Genomic DNA, 13,699 nt, shown 5'->3' on the forward strand with positions numbered 1-13,699 from the left:
AATCTAGCATGGGTCTCGCATATGAACGAAAGTGAGGGCTGGGATAAATGAGTCGCCTTATGTAGCTATACGTACTCATTTATGAAAATCCGAAAGTATTATGCGTGTTATATATTGGCGACTTGATAACGAAGTGAGAGCTCCTTCAGCCATTCTCCGAAATTTTCCGTATACATATCACTTTGATGACGGGGGTCCCAATCATCACTGGGGACGCGGAGAAAATCGTGTTCAGAGCACGAGGAGGGTTGGTCGCCTTCAATGTACTTCGCCATGCAGGGACCACATAGAGAGCAGTCAAAGCATGTGGTGCAGATATACCATTTGGTAAACAACTCCTCGTCGCACATGCTACACTCAATATTGTGGGTTAGTTGCTTACTCTCTGGCTCGATTTGGACTGTTTGATCAAAGACCACGGAAGCGGATGGGAAGTCTTCTAACAATATCAGGCAGCGCCCCAGGGTACGTAAAAGAGCAAAATCTTTATTCTCCATGGGTACCGGGGTGGCAGCAATGGTTCGAACAGAATCTTTGACTACTCGCTGACGAGTAACTTCGGTTGGAGCTTCGAGACTTTCCCACTCAGGAAACTTTTCTCGAAGGACTGGGCTCGCGTATTGAAACGGAATACGTCCGAACAAGTCCTGTCGATAGGGGGAACCATGTTTCGCAAGAAGGATCTTGACTACTTTCTCATGGCCTCCCCGAGAGGCGTAATGCAAAGGCGTGGACCCGTCTTGTGCTCGGAGATCGACGCTGACCCCCCGTTCGAGGAGCAACTTCACAACTTCGTCATGGCCCTGCTCGCATGCAAAATGAATAGACGTCGCGCATGTGCCACAGATAGTGGCGGAAGCTAGAATGTCTGCACCTGAATCCAGAAGAGTTCGGACCACTTCGAGGTGGCCTTGTGATGCTGCGAATAGGAGAGCCGTCCTTCCCTCCAAGTCGCCCAATTCAGGGTCTGCCCCGTAGTCAAGGAGCACCTTGACGAAATCATCATGCCCCGATAGTGCTGCCCATCCTAAAGCGGTAACACCCCACATATCTGATTGTGAGAGGTCTGCACCTGAATCAAGGAGGTTTCTGACGGTTTCGAGATTCCGCCTGAACGCAGCGGCCAATAGCAGATCCCCACTTTTGTCAGCGCCGGAGTCTAAAAGGACCTTGACTATATCTAAGTGACCTTCTCCAGCTGAAGCTTCTAGAGCGGTGATTCCAGAGGCAGTGGCAACCGTCGGGTCTGCACCTCGGTCGAGAAGGGCCATGACAACATCACAATGCCCTCTCCATGCCGCAAGAATTAGAGGGGTCAACCCATATCTGTTACGGGTGGAATGGTCTGCGCCGTAGTCAAGAAGGAATCTAACAAATTGAATATGGCCCTCACCAGCCGCCCAGCTGAGAGGCGTTTCTTGGTCGTCATCCCGCACATTAAAGTCTGCGCCATTTTGGAGTAGGAGCATGGCTATTTCGAGATAGCCGTGGATGGCTGCAATTGCGATAGGAGTGACGCCACGATAAGCACGGATAGACGGGTCTGAATTGCTGTTGAGTAGGTGCCGAGTTATAGCGTAATAACCATTGCGGACAGCATAGCAAAGAGGAGTTTGTCCCACGTCATCAATCACAAATACGGAGGCCCCGTGCAAAATTAATTGACGGACGACCTCTTCCTGATTCAACAAGGCTGCGGCGTGGAGGGCGCTGCCATGCCTGCCATTGGCATGGAGATTGGCACCTTTTTCAAGAAGAAATTTGAGTGTACTCATCTGTCCTGTCGCGGCGGCAGCCTGGAGGGGGTTTCCGAAGTATCCACCTGTCTCATTCAAATTCGTGAGACCGTTGTTGTGCAGATATTTCAACACGCCATCGAAGCCAAGTTGGGCTGCATAGTATATCCTCCCTCCTGGCCCGATCTCGCCTTCGGGATGAGCGTTCTTGTGAGACTCATAACGGCGTCTCCAGTTGTCCCAATTGGAGTTGGAGACGTCAAAGAAAGAGGTTAGGCGTGATTTGACCTCGTGTTTGTATTGACCGCACGCATTGACGTGTGCATACCAATTGTATACAGCATACTCCTGAAATGGGCGCTTGAAGAGGAAACCCATGTCCTTGAGATCCTCACCTTGCCACGTATCACAGTGATCAAGATATTTGAGGCAGTTTTGAGTTAAATGATGATGTTGTAGCATGTGGTCCGAGAACGGGCCCCCGGGATGCTGGCCTAACAGGAATTCAACCGCGGAAAAGTGAATCAGATGAACGGTTTGAAATTCCCATTTTGCCTCATCAGGGCCGGCTGCTCGGAGTTCCAAAAAAGGCCCACACAACCCAAGAATTTCTGAGTCCACATATTCACCATCGAAGGGAGACGGGAGCTCGTCGAACTGGGGGCCGTCTTCATTGTTGTCCAGGACCGCAACGGCCTCGGAGAGCTCAGCGATGGTCAATGGACGCTCGGCAAAAGTGACCCAGCGCAAGACTGCTTCAGCACGTTGTCGGTCATAGTCAGGGAAATTCTGGATATCGTTCCAATTTCGCTCATATATGCGGACGAGATCAGTTGGCATTTCATCAACTGTCCGTAGTAGCTGCCTCTTTCCTTTGCGGGGACGCAGTTTCTGACTCTGTAGCCGTATCCACAAGAACATTCCATCGCTTTTCAGGGCTATTTGGCCGGCAAGGTCTTGATGAAATTGGTCTGGGTTCTTGGTAAGCTTTTCGGAGACAATGTGCTTGGCGAAACGGCCAACATCAGGTGCGACATCGTCCTTTGAGATTGCGAGTTCATAAAGCTCGATACCTGGTGGATGTGGACCGTAGGAACGGAGTTCTGATTTGATGTCACCCTCTTCTCTACTCACGACGAGCAGTCGGGTTGCTGCGTTGGCTTTGGTTGTTACCTCAATAAGCTCATGTAAGATGTCTCCCCTGTTGCGGTGCAAATCAATTCTGGCTGTGGTTGTTCGTGGGCACTCATCGAAACCGTCCACAATGAATACGGCGTTTGGATTGCGGGACATAACCATTTGCAACAAGTGCCAGAGATCTGACAATGTTGCCTTACTGCCCTCGCTTGAATCGACATAGTGTAATACTGCGGCAAGTACACTCTCGTCATGATGTATGGACTGGTGAATCCAAGAGCGTATAATGGAAATAGGGTCTCGTTGTGCTTCAGTTTCTCCGGAGCAAAAGAAGTAATAGACATGTGATCTGCGGCTACCTCGCAGAGATTTGATGATATATGCACAAAGCACGGACTTTCCAAACCCAGCAGGGCCGTGAATCCACAGGACTTTGGATGTGTTCGTATGTTGGTTCGAGAGCCACGCCTGGTATGTGGTATGCGCGGTCACCCAGCCACAAGTCGTTTCCAGGCGCGCGGAACAGTAAGCATCATAGCTGTTCTCGGTCGTCGTTGCATCTAACCACTGCAAAGCCCGATCAAGGGCTTGATTTCGTTGTGACTGGATTAGGGCTTTCTGTAGCTTCTGGAATTCGTCATTTTGGAGACTCTCCAGCGCCACTAAATCATAGAGCTTCTGCACAAACGCCTCAAAGTCTTCAACCTGGCGCAAAAGGTAGCTACTATCGGCGAGTGCCCATTTAAGACGTGATCTGAAACTTGCCGAGCCGGGGCCCCCTGTGGCAGATACGGATGACGGGTTGTGTCGAGCAACACTCAAGTCTGCGCCAGCAAAGACGTCGCGTATCGATGCGAGGAGGCCTGCAACAGCAGACTTTGTAGCGGGGTCTTCCAGTGCAGGATGTACGCTGTTGTCAGCAACACCAGTCTTCTTTCCCCACCGTTCAAATAGAACCTTCGTTGCATTATAGCGGGATACCAGCCGTAAGGACTCAGAGTGGTAATTCTTGATTGAGTGCACGGAGGTGGCGGCTTCTTTGTATAGGTGAAATAAGCCTGCTGCGCCTAGTACCACCCCGACAGGCTCCATCGAGATTTGTTGGACGAAGCGCTTGAGTCAAAAGATAAATGTGTTTTATATACGAAGAATATTATCGTCGCAGGTGCTGGACGAAATGGGACTGGGGTGGAAAAGAAATAGATGACGATGATGGTGATGGCCAGCCCGCGCAGACGTGGCTGCCCCGCGACGAGGTCGATGAGGCTGACAAGGCTGACAGCTCTGCGAAACGAATAATTGGAATCGTCCATGGGTATCCTGGCCAGAACCTATCGAATCACAACGCGCTGCCAGCAAATGTTTGAAGGGTATCGTTACTTGATTATTGGGGAAAGTGGCTGAGCAACGTACTCTTGGGCGAGAAGTCGCACCTTTCTTGGATTGCATATTGGGAGCTCAAGAAAACTTTAGGCCTGCCCTAGCAAACAGAAGTCCTGTCTTGAAGGAACCTTAGATGGTTGACTGAAGCTGTTCGGGGCGCTAGAGATGGGGTTATTCAAGGCACCCTGGAGTCTATACAAGTTTGGAAAGAGCGGACTTCGACCCCCTTGGAAGCTTCGAAGCGAGGTCTCTGTGTCTTGCATGATTTGGATACATCTCCTGCCTACAGAACATATCGAAAATCCACATTCTCAAACTCCGTCTTATCCTGCATCCCAGCCTCGTCGCTCCGCGCTTTATCCGCAGGTCCATAATGCGAGTCTCGATACCGGTTGACCGTGAACATATAGGCTGCGATGTTAGCGTGCGGATTCTCAGCTTTATAGAGGAAATCATACCCAATAGCCCAAGGTGGCAAACGGCCTTGATCAGATACCCTACTAACAAACCAATCGTGGCCCCCTTGTACCCAGGGGCTTCGGATTCTTTCACCACAAAGGGGCCAGCATAATTTCCCCAGCAGTATGCGGTACTATACACGGATTAGCCACCAGTGTAATACCCCATAGCGAGAGGAAGGGGGCGTACAAGACCAGCGCGTTAGCCATACCCCGGTGCGTATACCCGGCCATATTCGAGGAAATCGTAACGAGGGAGACGGTAAACCCGACCGATTGCGAATTCACGAGCCAAAAACAGGCCAGCCGCTGCCAGGTCTGCTCACGTGGGAGATATGCCATGCACGCTGCCGCGGTCGTGCAGAGAATGTTGGCTGCTGTTGCCGTGAGGAGACGGCTGTTGGGGACGTTCAGGGTGATGGTTCCACCGATGATGAGAGCGATGATTTGAACAGCATCACCGACGGATTTCAGCTCCGTTGTCTTTGTCGTGCTAAACCCCATATCCTGGATGATGATGGTGGAGAACGAGTTGACCACGCCGTTGGGGATCGCGGCTGCGAAAACAGAGATGAAGAGCAGAATGGCCTTGGGGTCCATAAAGGCAGTTAGAGCTTGCTTCTGATTGAATGCCTTATTCTTGATACCAGTCTCATTCGCTGATACGCGCTTGACAGCAATGACGCGTTCAGGTTGACTGAGGAAAAAAGCGCTCGATGGTGAATCGGGGAGGACGAAGAAGATCACGAATGCCCAGAGACAGGTTACGCCGCCGAGGATGTAGAAGAGGATCTCCCAACGCTCTGGCGTGGTGGTTTCGGCCATCTTGGAGATTCCGTAGGAGATGTACGATCCCACAATGCCGGCCCAGCCGAGGGATGAGTACCAGATACACTGACGAAGGGGAATCTCGCGACGCGTATACCAAAATCCTGTCATGAGGGTGAGACCGGGCGTCACAGCGGCTTCGAAGATACCCATGATAAAGCGGACTGCGAGAGCGCTGGAGTAGGATCGGCACTGGGTCATGATGATAACCATAAGACCCCAGAGAAGACAACTGACTCCGAGAACGCGCTGTGCAGGGAAGCGCCCGATGAGCCAGCCACAAGGATACTGGCCAAAGAAGTATCCGGCATAGACCACTGTATCAATTAGACTGCGGCCACGATTTGGAGGGGAGGACCTTACTAGCAGAAAGGTAGTTGAACTGCTGACCCTGCAGCCCCAGAGCCTCCTTGTATCCGAACAGATTTGCATAGTTCAAGGCCGTTTTGTCAAGAAATTGCAATGCTTGAGTGACGAGGAAGATGGGAAGAATGATGGCGTCGATCTTCCAACGAACTCGAGAGTTCTATTGATGTTAGCTTGTATCAAGACCTGCGGCAGAGTTGGCTACCTCTTGAGGGGAGACATCGATATGCAACCCTTCTCTGTACTCTCGGTACCCAACAGCGTCGGCCTGGAGTTGTTAGTCGGGAAACACCTCAGCCGTAGGTGTTCATACCGCGTAGGCTGCACTCTTCTCCTCGTCAGTATCTTCATGATGAGACACGCGCTCAACTTGGTCAATATCAGTCGGCTGCATATTGCACACGAGATGTGAAATGAGGAACAAATGGCTTCCCTCAAACCCGGGGAGCAGACATGCATCTTAAGCTAAGATCCGGGGAGATTGTGGGGATGAGCACTCCACTAACACCGGGCAATGGCCGTTGGAGAACCTGAGCATGACCGGAGTGTCGCCGACACCACACAACCCAACCATCCCTCGCCATGGGAAACGGCGAGTCATAAACGTTTCGAATAAAGCGCGACCGATGATGGACGCGATAAGCTTTCACTGCGTTCCTACATTCCATAATGTCCGACAAAACGTGGCTGGCCAAGCCCCCTGGGCAGTGCTGCTTACAAGGAACACTACATAGCGGTACACCCCATGGTCAATTTAAGACCGTTGCTGGAGTTGAGACATACATTACCCATCCAAGGACTCCAAATGGCCATATCCTCTTATATTTTCCCGACGTATGGGGGATGTTCACGAACGGACTGTTGGTTATGGATGGCTTTGCCGACGCGGGATACACAGTGCTAGGACTGGATTATTTTCGCGGCGTATTCTCCCTTCTCCTCAGTCCTCCTTCCTCTAAGTATATTGATTGTTTACTGACGAATTAGGACCCCGTCTGGAAACATCGCCGCAATCGCCATGACCGATCGAACCCAAACTTCGACTACGAAGCGTGGAAGGCAAAGCATATGAAGTTCGCCGCTGAAGCTGTGCCGGAGTGGGTGGCGGCCGTCAAGAAGGAATTCGGACAGCCAGAGACGAAGTATGCTTGTGTTGGGTTAGTCTGCTGCCCTCAGTCTCAATAGCCAGAGTCTAGCCCTAACCTGATAGATACTGCTTTGGTGCCCCGTACGTCTGCGACCTTCTTGCAGGTGACGAAGTTAGTGTTGGTGCGTTTGGACATCCAGCTTTCCTAAAGGAAGAGCATTTTATCAACCTAAAGAGTCGGTTCTTTCTCTCTCGTGTTCAATAATTGATGCTAAGCGAGTGTATTAGAACCCTTATTCCTCTCATGCGCCGAAGAAGACCACACATTCAACACGGAATCTCGCCGCAGAGCTCTCGATATCATGACATCCCACGAAAAGACACACCAACTGCAGCTATTCTCTCGGGTCGAGCATGGATTTGCGCTACGGGGGAATATGGAGGATCCTTATGAACGTGAGGCAGCCAACCCTACCTCATTAAGCTTAACTCTCTCCCGAGATATCGGCCCTGTACTGACAGGAATTGCTTAGGATACGTGAAAGAACAGAGCCTGAAGGGGATTATCGAGTGGTTTGATTTCTGGTTAGGAGTTGATGGCACTAGAACTGGTAGATCGAATCTATAGCTGGCGTATAACTATGTGTCACTCACTGTGAATAGTATGATAGACTCTGCTGTCGTCCACTACTTATCTAGCCATTTCACAAGAGACCGAGCACCTGGTTGTGCACAATACCGGCAACGGCAAACCCACCCCTCCTCAAAGTCCAGTCATGAGACGGGGACATCGCCTCGAACCGCGAATGAAACCAAGCTTTGCCCTCGTTCCTGACTTCCCCGCATTCCACTCCACCGGCCACATACCGATACATATCTGGGGTCCAGAGATTCGGCGAATGGCCGATGACTTCTCCAACTGACTTTGTTGATCAAGCCTACGAAGTTTCAGGCCAAAATTTATAAAAGGGCTCTACATATTTCCTTCGTCATTGCAGATATAGTGCAACTTTGGGGTCTGTCTGCGTCCGATAACATCATGGCACCACAAGCCTTCTCACTAAGTGGCGAAGTCGCCATCGTCACGGGCGCTGGATCGCGCATGTCAGGTATGCGATTATGAAAGACCTCAAGAAATTCCCCAATAAGCTCCCTTCTCCAGCTTATACTAATTGGAATTCCGGAAAGGCGAAATCGGCAACGGTCGCGCAACGGCAATAATCCTCGCTAGACAGGGCGCAAAGGTCGTGCTGGTCGACTACAACGCCGAATGGGCGCAGGAAACGAAACAGATGATTGACGCCGAGGGCGGGGAATCAATCGTCGTACAGGCAGATGTCACGGATGAGGCGAGCTGTAAGCGCGCTGTTGAGACTGCGGTCGAGAAGTTTGGGGGTGTGAATATCCTTGTTAATATTGGTATCCTCACCCCCGAATACCTATACCTTTAGAGAGAGGGTGTCTTGCGGACGCGATATCTAACAAACACAGTCGGAGTCGGCGGCGCAATGGGCGATGTAACGAAAGTCGACCTGGACGCCTGGGACCGGGACTTCCGGATCAACGTTACGAGCATGGTCCTCATGAGTCGGCATGTTATCCCCGAGATGAGAAAGATTGGGCATGGGGCTATTGTGAATATGTCTTCTGTATCTGGATGTATGTTTCCTCCTTTCTGTCTCCCCATCATTGGTTTTTCCCAGTCGTTGATCATGGAGACCACAGTGCTAGGAGGAAATCCAAGCCTCCTCTACCCCACGACGAAAGGCGCGATAATCCAAATGACCCGCGCGATGGCGGCGCAACATGGTCCGGAGAATATCCGTGTGAACTGTGTTTGTCCGGGGATGGTGTTTACACCTATGGTTCGGGGACGGGGGATGACGGAGGAGATGAGGCAGGCGAGGATTAACCAGAATCTGATGAAGAGGGAGGGCGATGCGTGGGATGTGGGTTATGGTATGTTCCGAGTTGAGAGCAATTGGGACGGGAATGGGACGAGGAATGGCTGATTGGCGTCTAGCGATTCTGTTCCTCTGCAGTAAAGAGGCAAAGTGGATTACGGGGTTGATTATGCCGGTGGATGGGGGAGTGAGTATCCGGCCTATTTGTGACCGTGAGCGTAGCTAACCGGAGTAGACGACGGCAGGAAAGGCTGATAGACCGGCTTTGAAGGCCGACACGCTTGCGGAGAAGAACACGGGGATACCAAATGCTGGGGATCAGGCTTGATGGTGACGCTGGATGGGTTCATGGGCGATACCTGTTGGATAAGAGAAGCATAGCAAACTAGGCTCACTTTATGACACAATTATACTGCACTTCAGTCCTCAATTACCGGCGAAAGATCGCTAGCATAAGGAAACTGGAATCAAGAAATTGGAGTATTCGAACCAGGAATGGTACTGGTTTGCCGTCGGAGATTCCCCGCATTATTTTGCAGGTGTAGCCGGCGACTTGCCGAAACCATTTCTCCTCCAACAACATGGCTCGCCATCGCAAGATAGTCTGCTCGGCCTGTCGCCGTCGAAAAACGAAATGTGACAGCGCGACCCCGTCGTGCTCGACTTGTGTCGCTCTCAGCTCCCGCTGCGAGTACGAGAAGGCTCCCTCCATTGCGTATGTGAGGGCCTTGCAAGAACGTATCCGGCAGCTGGAGGGCGCCCCTCCTAGTCGCGTACAAAGGGGCCTTGAAACAGCGCATTGTACACCAGCTCCGGCGAGTTTCAATAATGAGGATGCGGATTCATTCAGCGTGAATGCCCGTGGCGACGTGAGCTACCACAATCCCACATCAGCCATCCACGAGGCCCCGGTCGAGGAGCCGTCTAAACCGGCACCACAATCCCGTTCGCCAGACACCCCGACGGACTCTCAAAGAAATGAGCTGAGACAATCCCTTGTTGCCAACGCGGCGACGCAAAAGACCTTGGAAATCCTCAACCTCCAAACCATTCCCCACGGTGGCATCCCAGCAACCCTAGGGAGCGTGTTACTGCAGCTGCACTGGTGCTGGCTTCATCCGATGTTTCTCTTCGTCTACCGCCCTGCCTTTACTCGTGATATGACGCGGTTGGGGAATGACGATCAATCGTCTTACTGCTCACTTACCTTGCTCAAGGTGCTCTATGCCCATAGCTGCCGATTCATTCGCGCACCTGAAGGAATCTGGGACGAGGTGATGCACGGAGAGTCGTTCGGACAGTTCACGGACCGACTGATGTCGGAAGCCAAAATATCGCTGGCAATGGAGACGCTCCAGGCTCCCTCTATTCCAACCATCCAAGCTCTCCTGCAACAATCTGCTCGAGATGTCGCCTGTGGCCGATCATCGCAAGCCTGGTTATTCTCTGGCATGGCCTTTCGCATGGCCATCGATCTAGGCCTGCACGTATCGACAGACAAACTCCTGCATTATGCCAAGTCACTTTCTGCGGAGGACATCGAAATACGCAAGAGGCTGTTCTGGAGTCTCTACTCGTGGGATAAACACATCAGCCTCTACCTTGGGAGAATGCCCAACTTTGTGCTTGGAGCTGAGAACGTTCCTCTAGTTTTCCTCGACGATTTCTCCGAAGACGACCCCTGGGAACCCTTCTACGGACCCGATCCCAAGGCCGAGCAGCTTCCCGCGTACCCGGCCACACCAGGGCACGTAATTTCATGCTTCACGGCCCTTTGCAAACTATGCACAATAGTCAGCCAGCTCATGCTCGAGCTTTACAGCGCACAACCATCCAGAGCAAAACCCAAAATGGCCGCCTTCGCTCGCATTGGAGAAGACTTGAATGACTGGTGGACAGCACTTCCTCCCTTCCTTCGGATACTTCCAGATAATATCCCCACCCTGAGTCCTCCGCCACACATCACCTCTCTCAATTTAATGTACCATACAACGCGCATCCTTCTGCATCGACCGCACGTTGCAGGTCGACAAAGCTCTCATAGCCCGGCGGTCCAACAGAGCTGGAGGACTTGCCGCACTGCAACGACAGCGATATACGATCTACTGAAGATGTACGTCGCCACCTTCGGATTCCATCATATCACATATATGAACAGTTATTGTACGTACACGGCTGCTACCACGGCAGTGTACCAGCTTGAGTCGGACATTCTGGAGACAGGGAGTCAGCTGTCGTTGGACAGCTCAACAGCTTGGATGGAGCTGAAGTTTCTCCTGGATATCCTCCAGCGCACTGCTGTTGCTATGCCTGGGTTAGAAAGGAGTATCGGCATCATTCGCACACGGATCAAGAAGATCCTTGATCGACAGGCTGCCCGCCAGTTGCAATCGCTCTTCACAAGCGATCCGACAACTGAATCAACTACATCCACAAAGACGATGGGCGATGTGCCTTCACTCTCAGAAATAAACCACAATTCCTACTCCCCTTCGCGAGAGAGACAAAATTCCCTCCCCAGCAATCTGATATCACAGCCTAATCTCGGAACATCAGAATGGGACTCATGGCTCCCCGCATTCCCAGGCCAAGAAGTCTTCTACGGAGCGGAGTCGATGCTCGACGTTCAGGCGGGCCTGAGCCCCGATGCACGGTCTGCGCTCATGGGGTCGAATCTCGATCCACATGTGCGGTTGGACTTTTCGATATCTGAGGACCTTTCAGGAGCTGGTGCGCTTGAGTATACGGGGTTAGAGGGGTCATTGGAGGTCGAGTTATAGATGCGGCCGGAGCCTTGAAGTTGTATCATTTACATCTCGATTCGCTGTGGAAAGATGTAGAGTACAAATTACCAATCTTCCCAATCTTGCACCGAACTTGAAATCCTATATAAAGTGATGAGCAACCGATATCTCGTCTTCCTCGAGTACCTCCGCGAACTCTTGAGCAAATTAATCGACACACATACCCGCTCCATACACTTATATGCATGACTGCCTTATTTGTCCTCTCCACTCCAGGCACTTTGTCTAACTAATAACTCTTCCCTGATATAATACACAGATGTTACTGGATAGCGGCGGTAGTGAATATAAGGGTTTATTCACACACATCCTGAAGGGAAGACTGGCAAAGCTCATGACAAGAAAAACTCAAGGCAGTGAATAGACAACGCTAGATTCAGATTAACACAGAGGAATAACCCTGGGCCTGGCCAATAGACTAGCTGAGTTTTTAGTGATATGTGAAGACAACCCCAATTCAGTAACTGATGCTCTATTCACTCTGTGTAGAGGATTGCCAACCAGTTGAACACCCTCTTATTCACCTCGATATTCACCGAACTCTTGAAGATATTTCAGCTTTGCATTCACCAAAAGCGCCAGAGCCGTGTATATTAAGGCCTCTGAGTGTCCATGTCCATACCTCGAACTTGTCTTCTCCCTCGTTACCTTAGCTCAGTTGCATCTGGCCACAGCACTGGCAAGCCTATTCAACTCCGCAACTTTCCCATCATGTCTTCACATTCGCATGAAGAGAAAGTCCCTGAGCAGACTCCTACCTTGCCCAACCGCATCCTCCTAGTTGGCCCGCCAATTATCGCTCACGATTTCGTCTTTCCAATGCTGAACCTGCCTCAGCAGCCGAATGTGATTGAAGTGCAGGCTAAATTCTACTCATTTCTACGACGAGCGCATAGTAAAACAATCTACCGCGCCCACGTTAAGTCCAACACCTCCCCAGAGAGCTGGACGTACGACGAGAAGCAGTCCATCAAAGCCGCCTTCCAGCACGACTTCGACAAACTCGACAACCACGCAGTCAAGGCCGAAGCCTCAGGCAAGACCCTCGTCGCACACACAGTCTCAACCTGGCTCGTGAACCCCGCAGCACAGTTTCGGAAGCCCTACGTCGCAAATCCCGAGTCCCAGCGTGCATTGGAAGCCTTCTTCCGCGTCGACGTGCCGCGCGAATACGCACACAGACACCCCGTCCCCGAACACCCCTTCTGGCTGGTCAATCCGGCCTCTCTTCTTGAGAACCGCCCTGCCAGGGTAGGGTCGGCAATTCGTTCGGGACAGTTGGATGCATATCGGATCAATCCCTCCGAGGGAGGAGGAGGAGGAGGAGGAAGCGCGTCTCAACGAGGCTTCTTCTCCTTCTCCCCGTTCAACGAGACAGTCATTGCAGACCAGTACCTGCGCACGTGGCGCATGGTCCTCGTAATCCAGCATCCGGTCTTCTCGTTCTACGAAGTCGCACGCACGCGGATCGTGCAGCTAGCACTCCAGAAAGCGACCATCAACGCGTGGGAATTGCAGAACATCCTCGGGGCCGAGACGACCTTCCGCTGGACGCGGATGCTGTACGATTTCTGCGTGAGCCAGTCGACGTCTGGGATGGCTGCGCCGCTCATCGTCGATATTGGTGATGTCGTGCGTAGTCCGGAGGAGATGCTTGCGAGGCTCTGTCGCGAGCTCGGGCTTGATTATGGCGTTGCTAAACCGCGAGTGTGCGACGCGCATTTGGAGACTGACCGCACTTTGCATCCGTCTAGGCTTGCTGTGTACGATCTGATTCGGGAGGGGAAGATCGGGCTCGATGATTTGATTGCTGGGGAGTCTCAGAGATGGGTGAGGGACTTTGGGCCGCGGCCGGCGCGAATAACTGAGACGCTTGTAAGGGAGGGCATGTCTGATTACGAGTATTTGTATGCGCGGAGGATGCAGTGACCGTTTGCCAGAACTTTCATTCTCCTTTGATAAGAGGAGGTTGTTGATGGTACAGGAGTAGGGATGG

At 51.8% G+C, this 13,699-nt stretch overlaps 5 protein-coding genes across 5 annotated transcripts; 3 read left to right on the forward strand and 2 right to left on the reverse strand.

Annotated features, from left to right (window-relative positions):
* Positions 1-107: 107 nt before the first annotated feature.
* BJX67DRAFT_390266 (ankyrin repeat-containing domain protein) lies at positions 108-3,965 on the reverse strand (the record flags this gene model as incomplete). The annotated part of the gene is made up of 3 exons (XM_071034615.1): positions 108-436; positions 470-1,072; positions 1,190-3,965. The coding sequence occupies 3 exons, from the start codon at positions 3,963-3,965 to the stop codon at positions 108-110; spliced, it is 3,708 nt and encodes a 1,235-aa protein (XP_070882948.1).
* Positions 3,966-4,539: 574 nt separating this feature from the next.
* BJX67DRAFT_390267 (major facilitator superfamily domain-containing protein) lies at positions 4,540-6,302 on the reverse strand (the record flags this gene model as incomplete). Its single annotated transcript, XM_071034616.1, has 6 exons — positions 4,540-4,667; positions 4,715-4,848; positions 4,905-5,859; positions 5,906-6,068; positions 6,114-6,176; positions 6,222-6,302. 6 exons carry the CDS (start codon positions 6,300-6,302, stop codon positions 4,540-4,542), a joined length of 1,524 nt encoding a protein of 507 aa, XP_070882949.1.
* A 275-nt stretch (positions 6,303-6,577) lies between these two features.
* BJX67DRAFT_390268 (uncharacterized protein) lies at positions 6,578-9,240 on the forward strand (the record flags this gene model as incomplete). The annotated part of the gene is made up of 10 exons (XM_071034617.1): positions 6,578-6,832; positions 6,896-7,065; positions 7,119-7,231; positions 7,284-7,451; positions 7,994-8,104; positions 8,184-8,414; positions 8,487-8,654; positions 8,721-8,954; positions 9,019-9,086; positions 9,135-9,240. The coding sequence occupies 10 exons, from the start codon at positions 6,578-6,580 to the stop codon at positions 9,225-9,227; spliced, it is 1,611 nt and encodes a 536-aa protein (XP_070882950.1). The 3' UTR covers positions 9,228-9,240.
* A 240-nt stretch (positions 9,241-9,480) lies between these two features.
* BJX67DRAFT_384153 (Zn(II)2Cys6 transcription factor) lies at positions 9,481-11,679 on the forward strand (the record flags this gene model as incomplete). Its single annotated transcript, XM_071033609.1, has 1 exon — positions 9,481-11,679. One exon carries the CDS (start codon positions 9,481-9,483, stop codon positions 11,677-11,679), a length of 2,199 nt encoding a protein of 732 aa, XP_070882951.1.
* A 735-nt stretch (positions 11,680-12,414) lies between these two features.
* Positions 12,415-13,632, forward strand: BJX67DRAFT_384154 (uncharacterized protein; the record flags this gene model as incomplete). The annotated part of the gene is made up of 1 exon (XM_071033610.1): positions 12,415-13,632. The coding sequence occupies one exon, from the start codon at positions 12,415-12,417 to the stop codon at positions 13,630-13,632; it is 1,218 nt and encodes a 405-aa protein (XP_070882952.1).
* Between the last annotated feature and the right edge of the window lie 67 nt (positions 13,633-13,699).

This window comes from Aspergillus lucknowensis (genome assembly GCF_044049455.1).
Source record: "Aspergillus lucknowensis strain CBS 449.75 chromosome Unknown BJX67scaffold_45, whole genome shotgun sequence".
Taxonomy (NCBI): Eukaryota; Fungi; Ascomycota; class Eurotiomycetes; order Eurotiales; family Aspergillaceae; genus Aspergillus; species Aspergillus lucknowensis.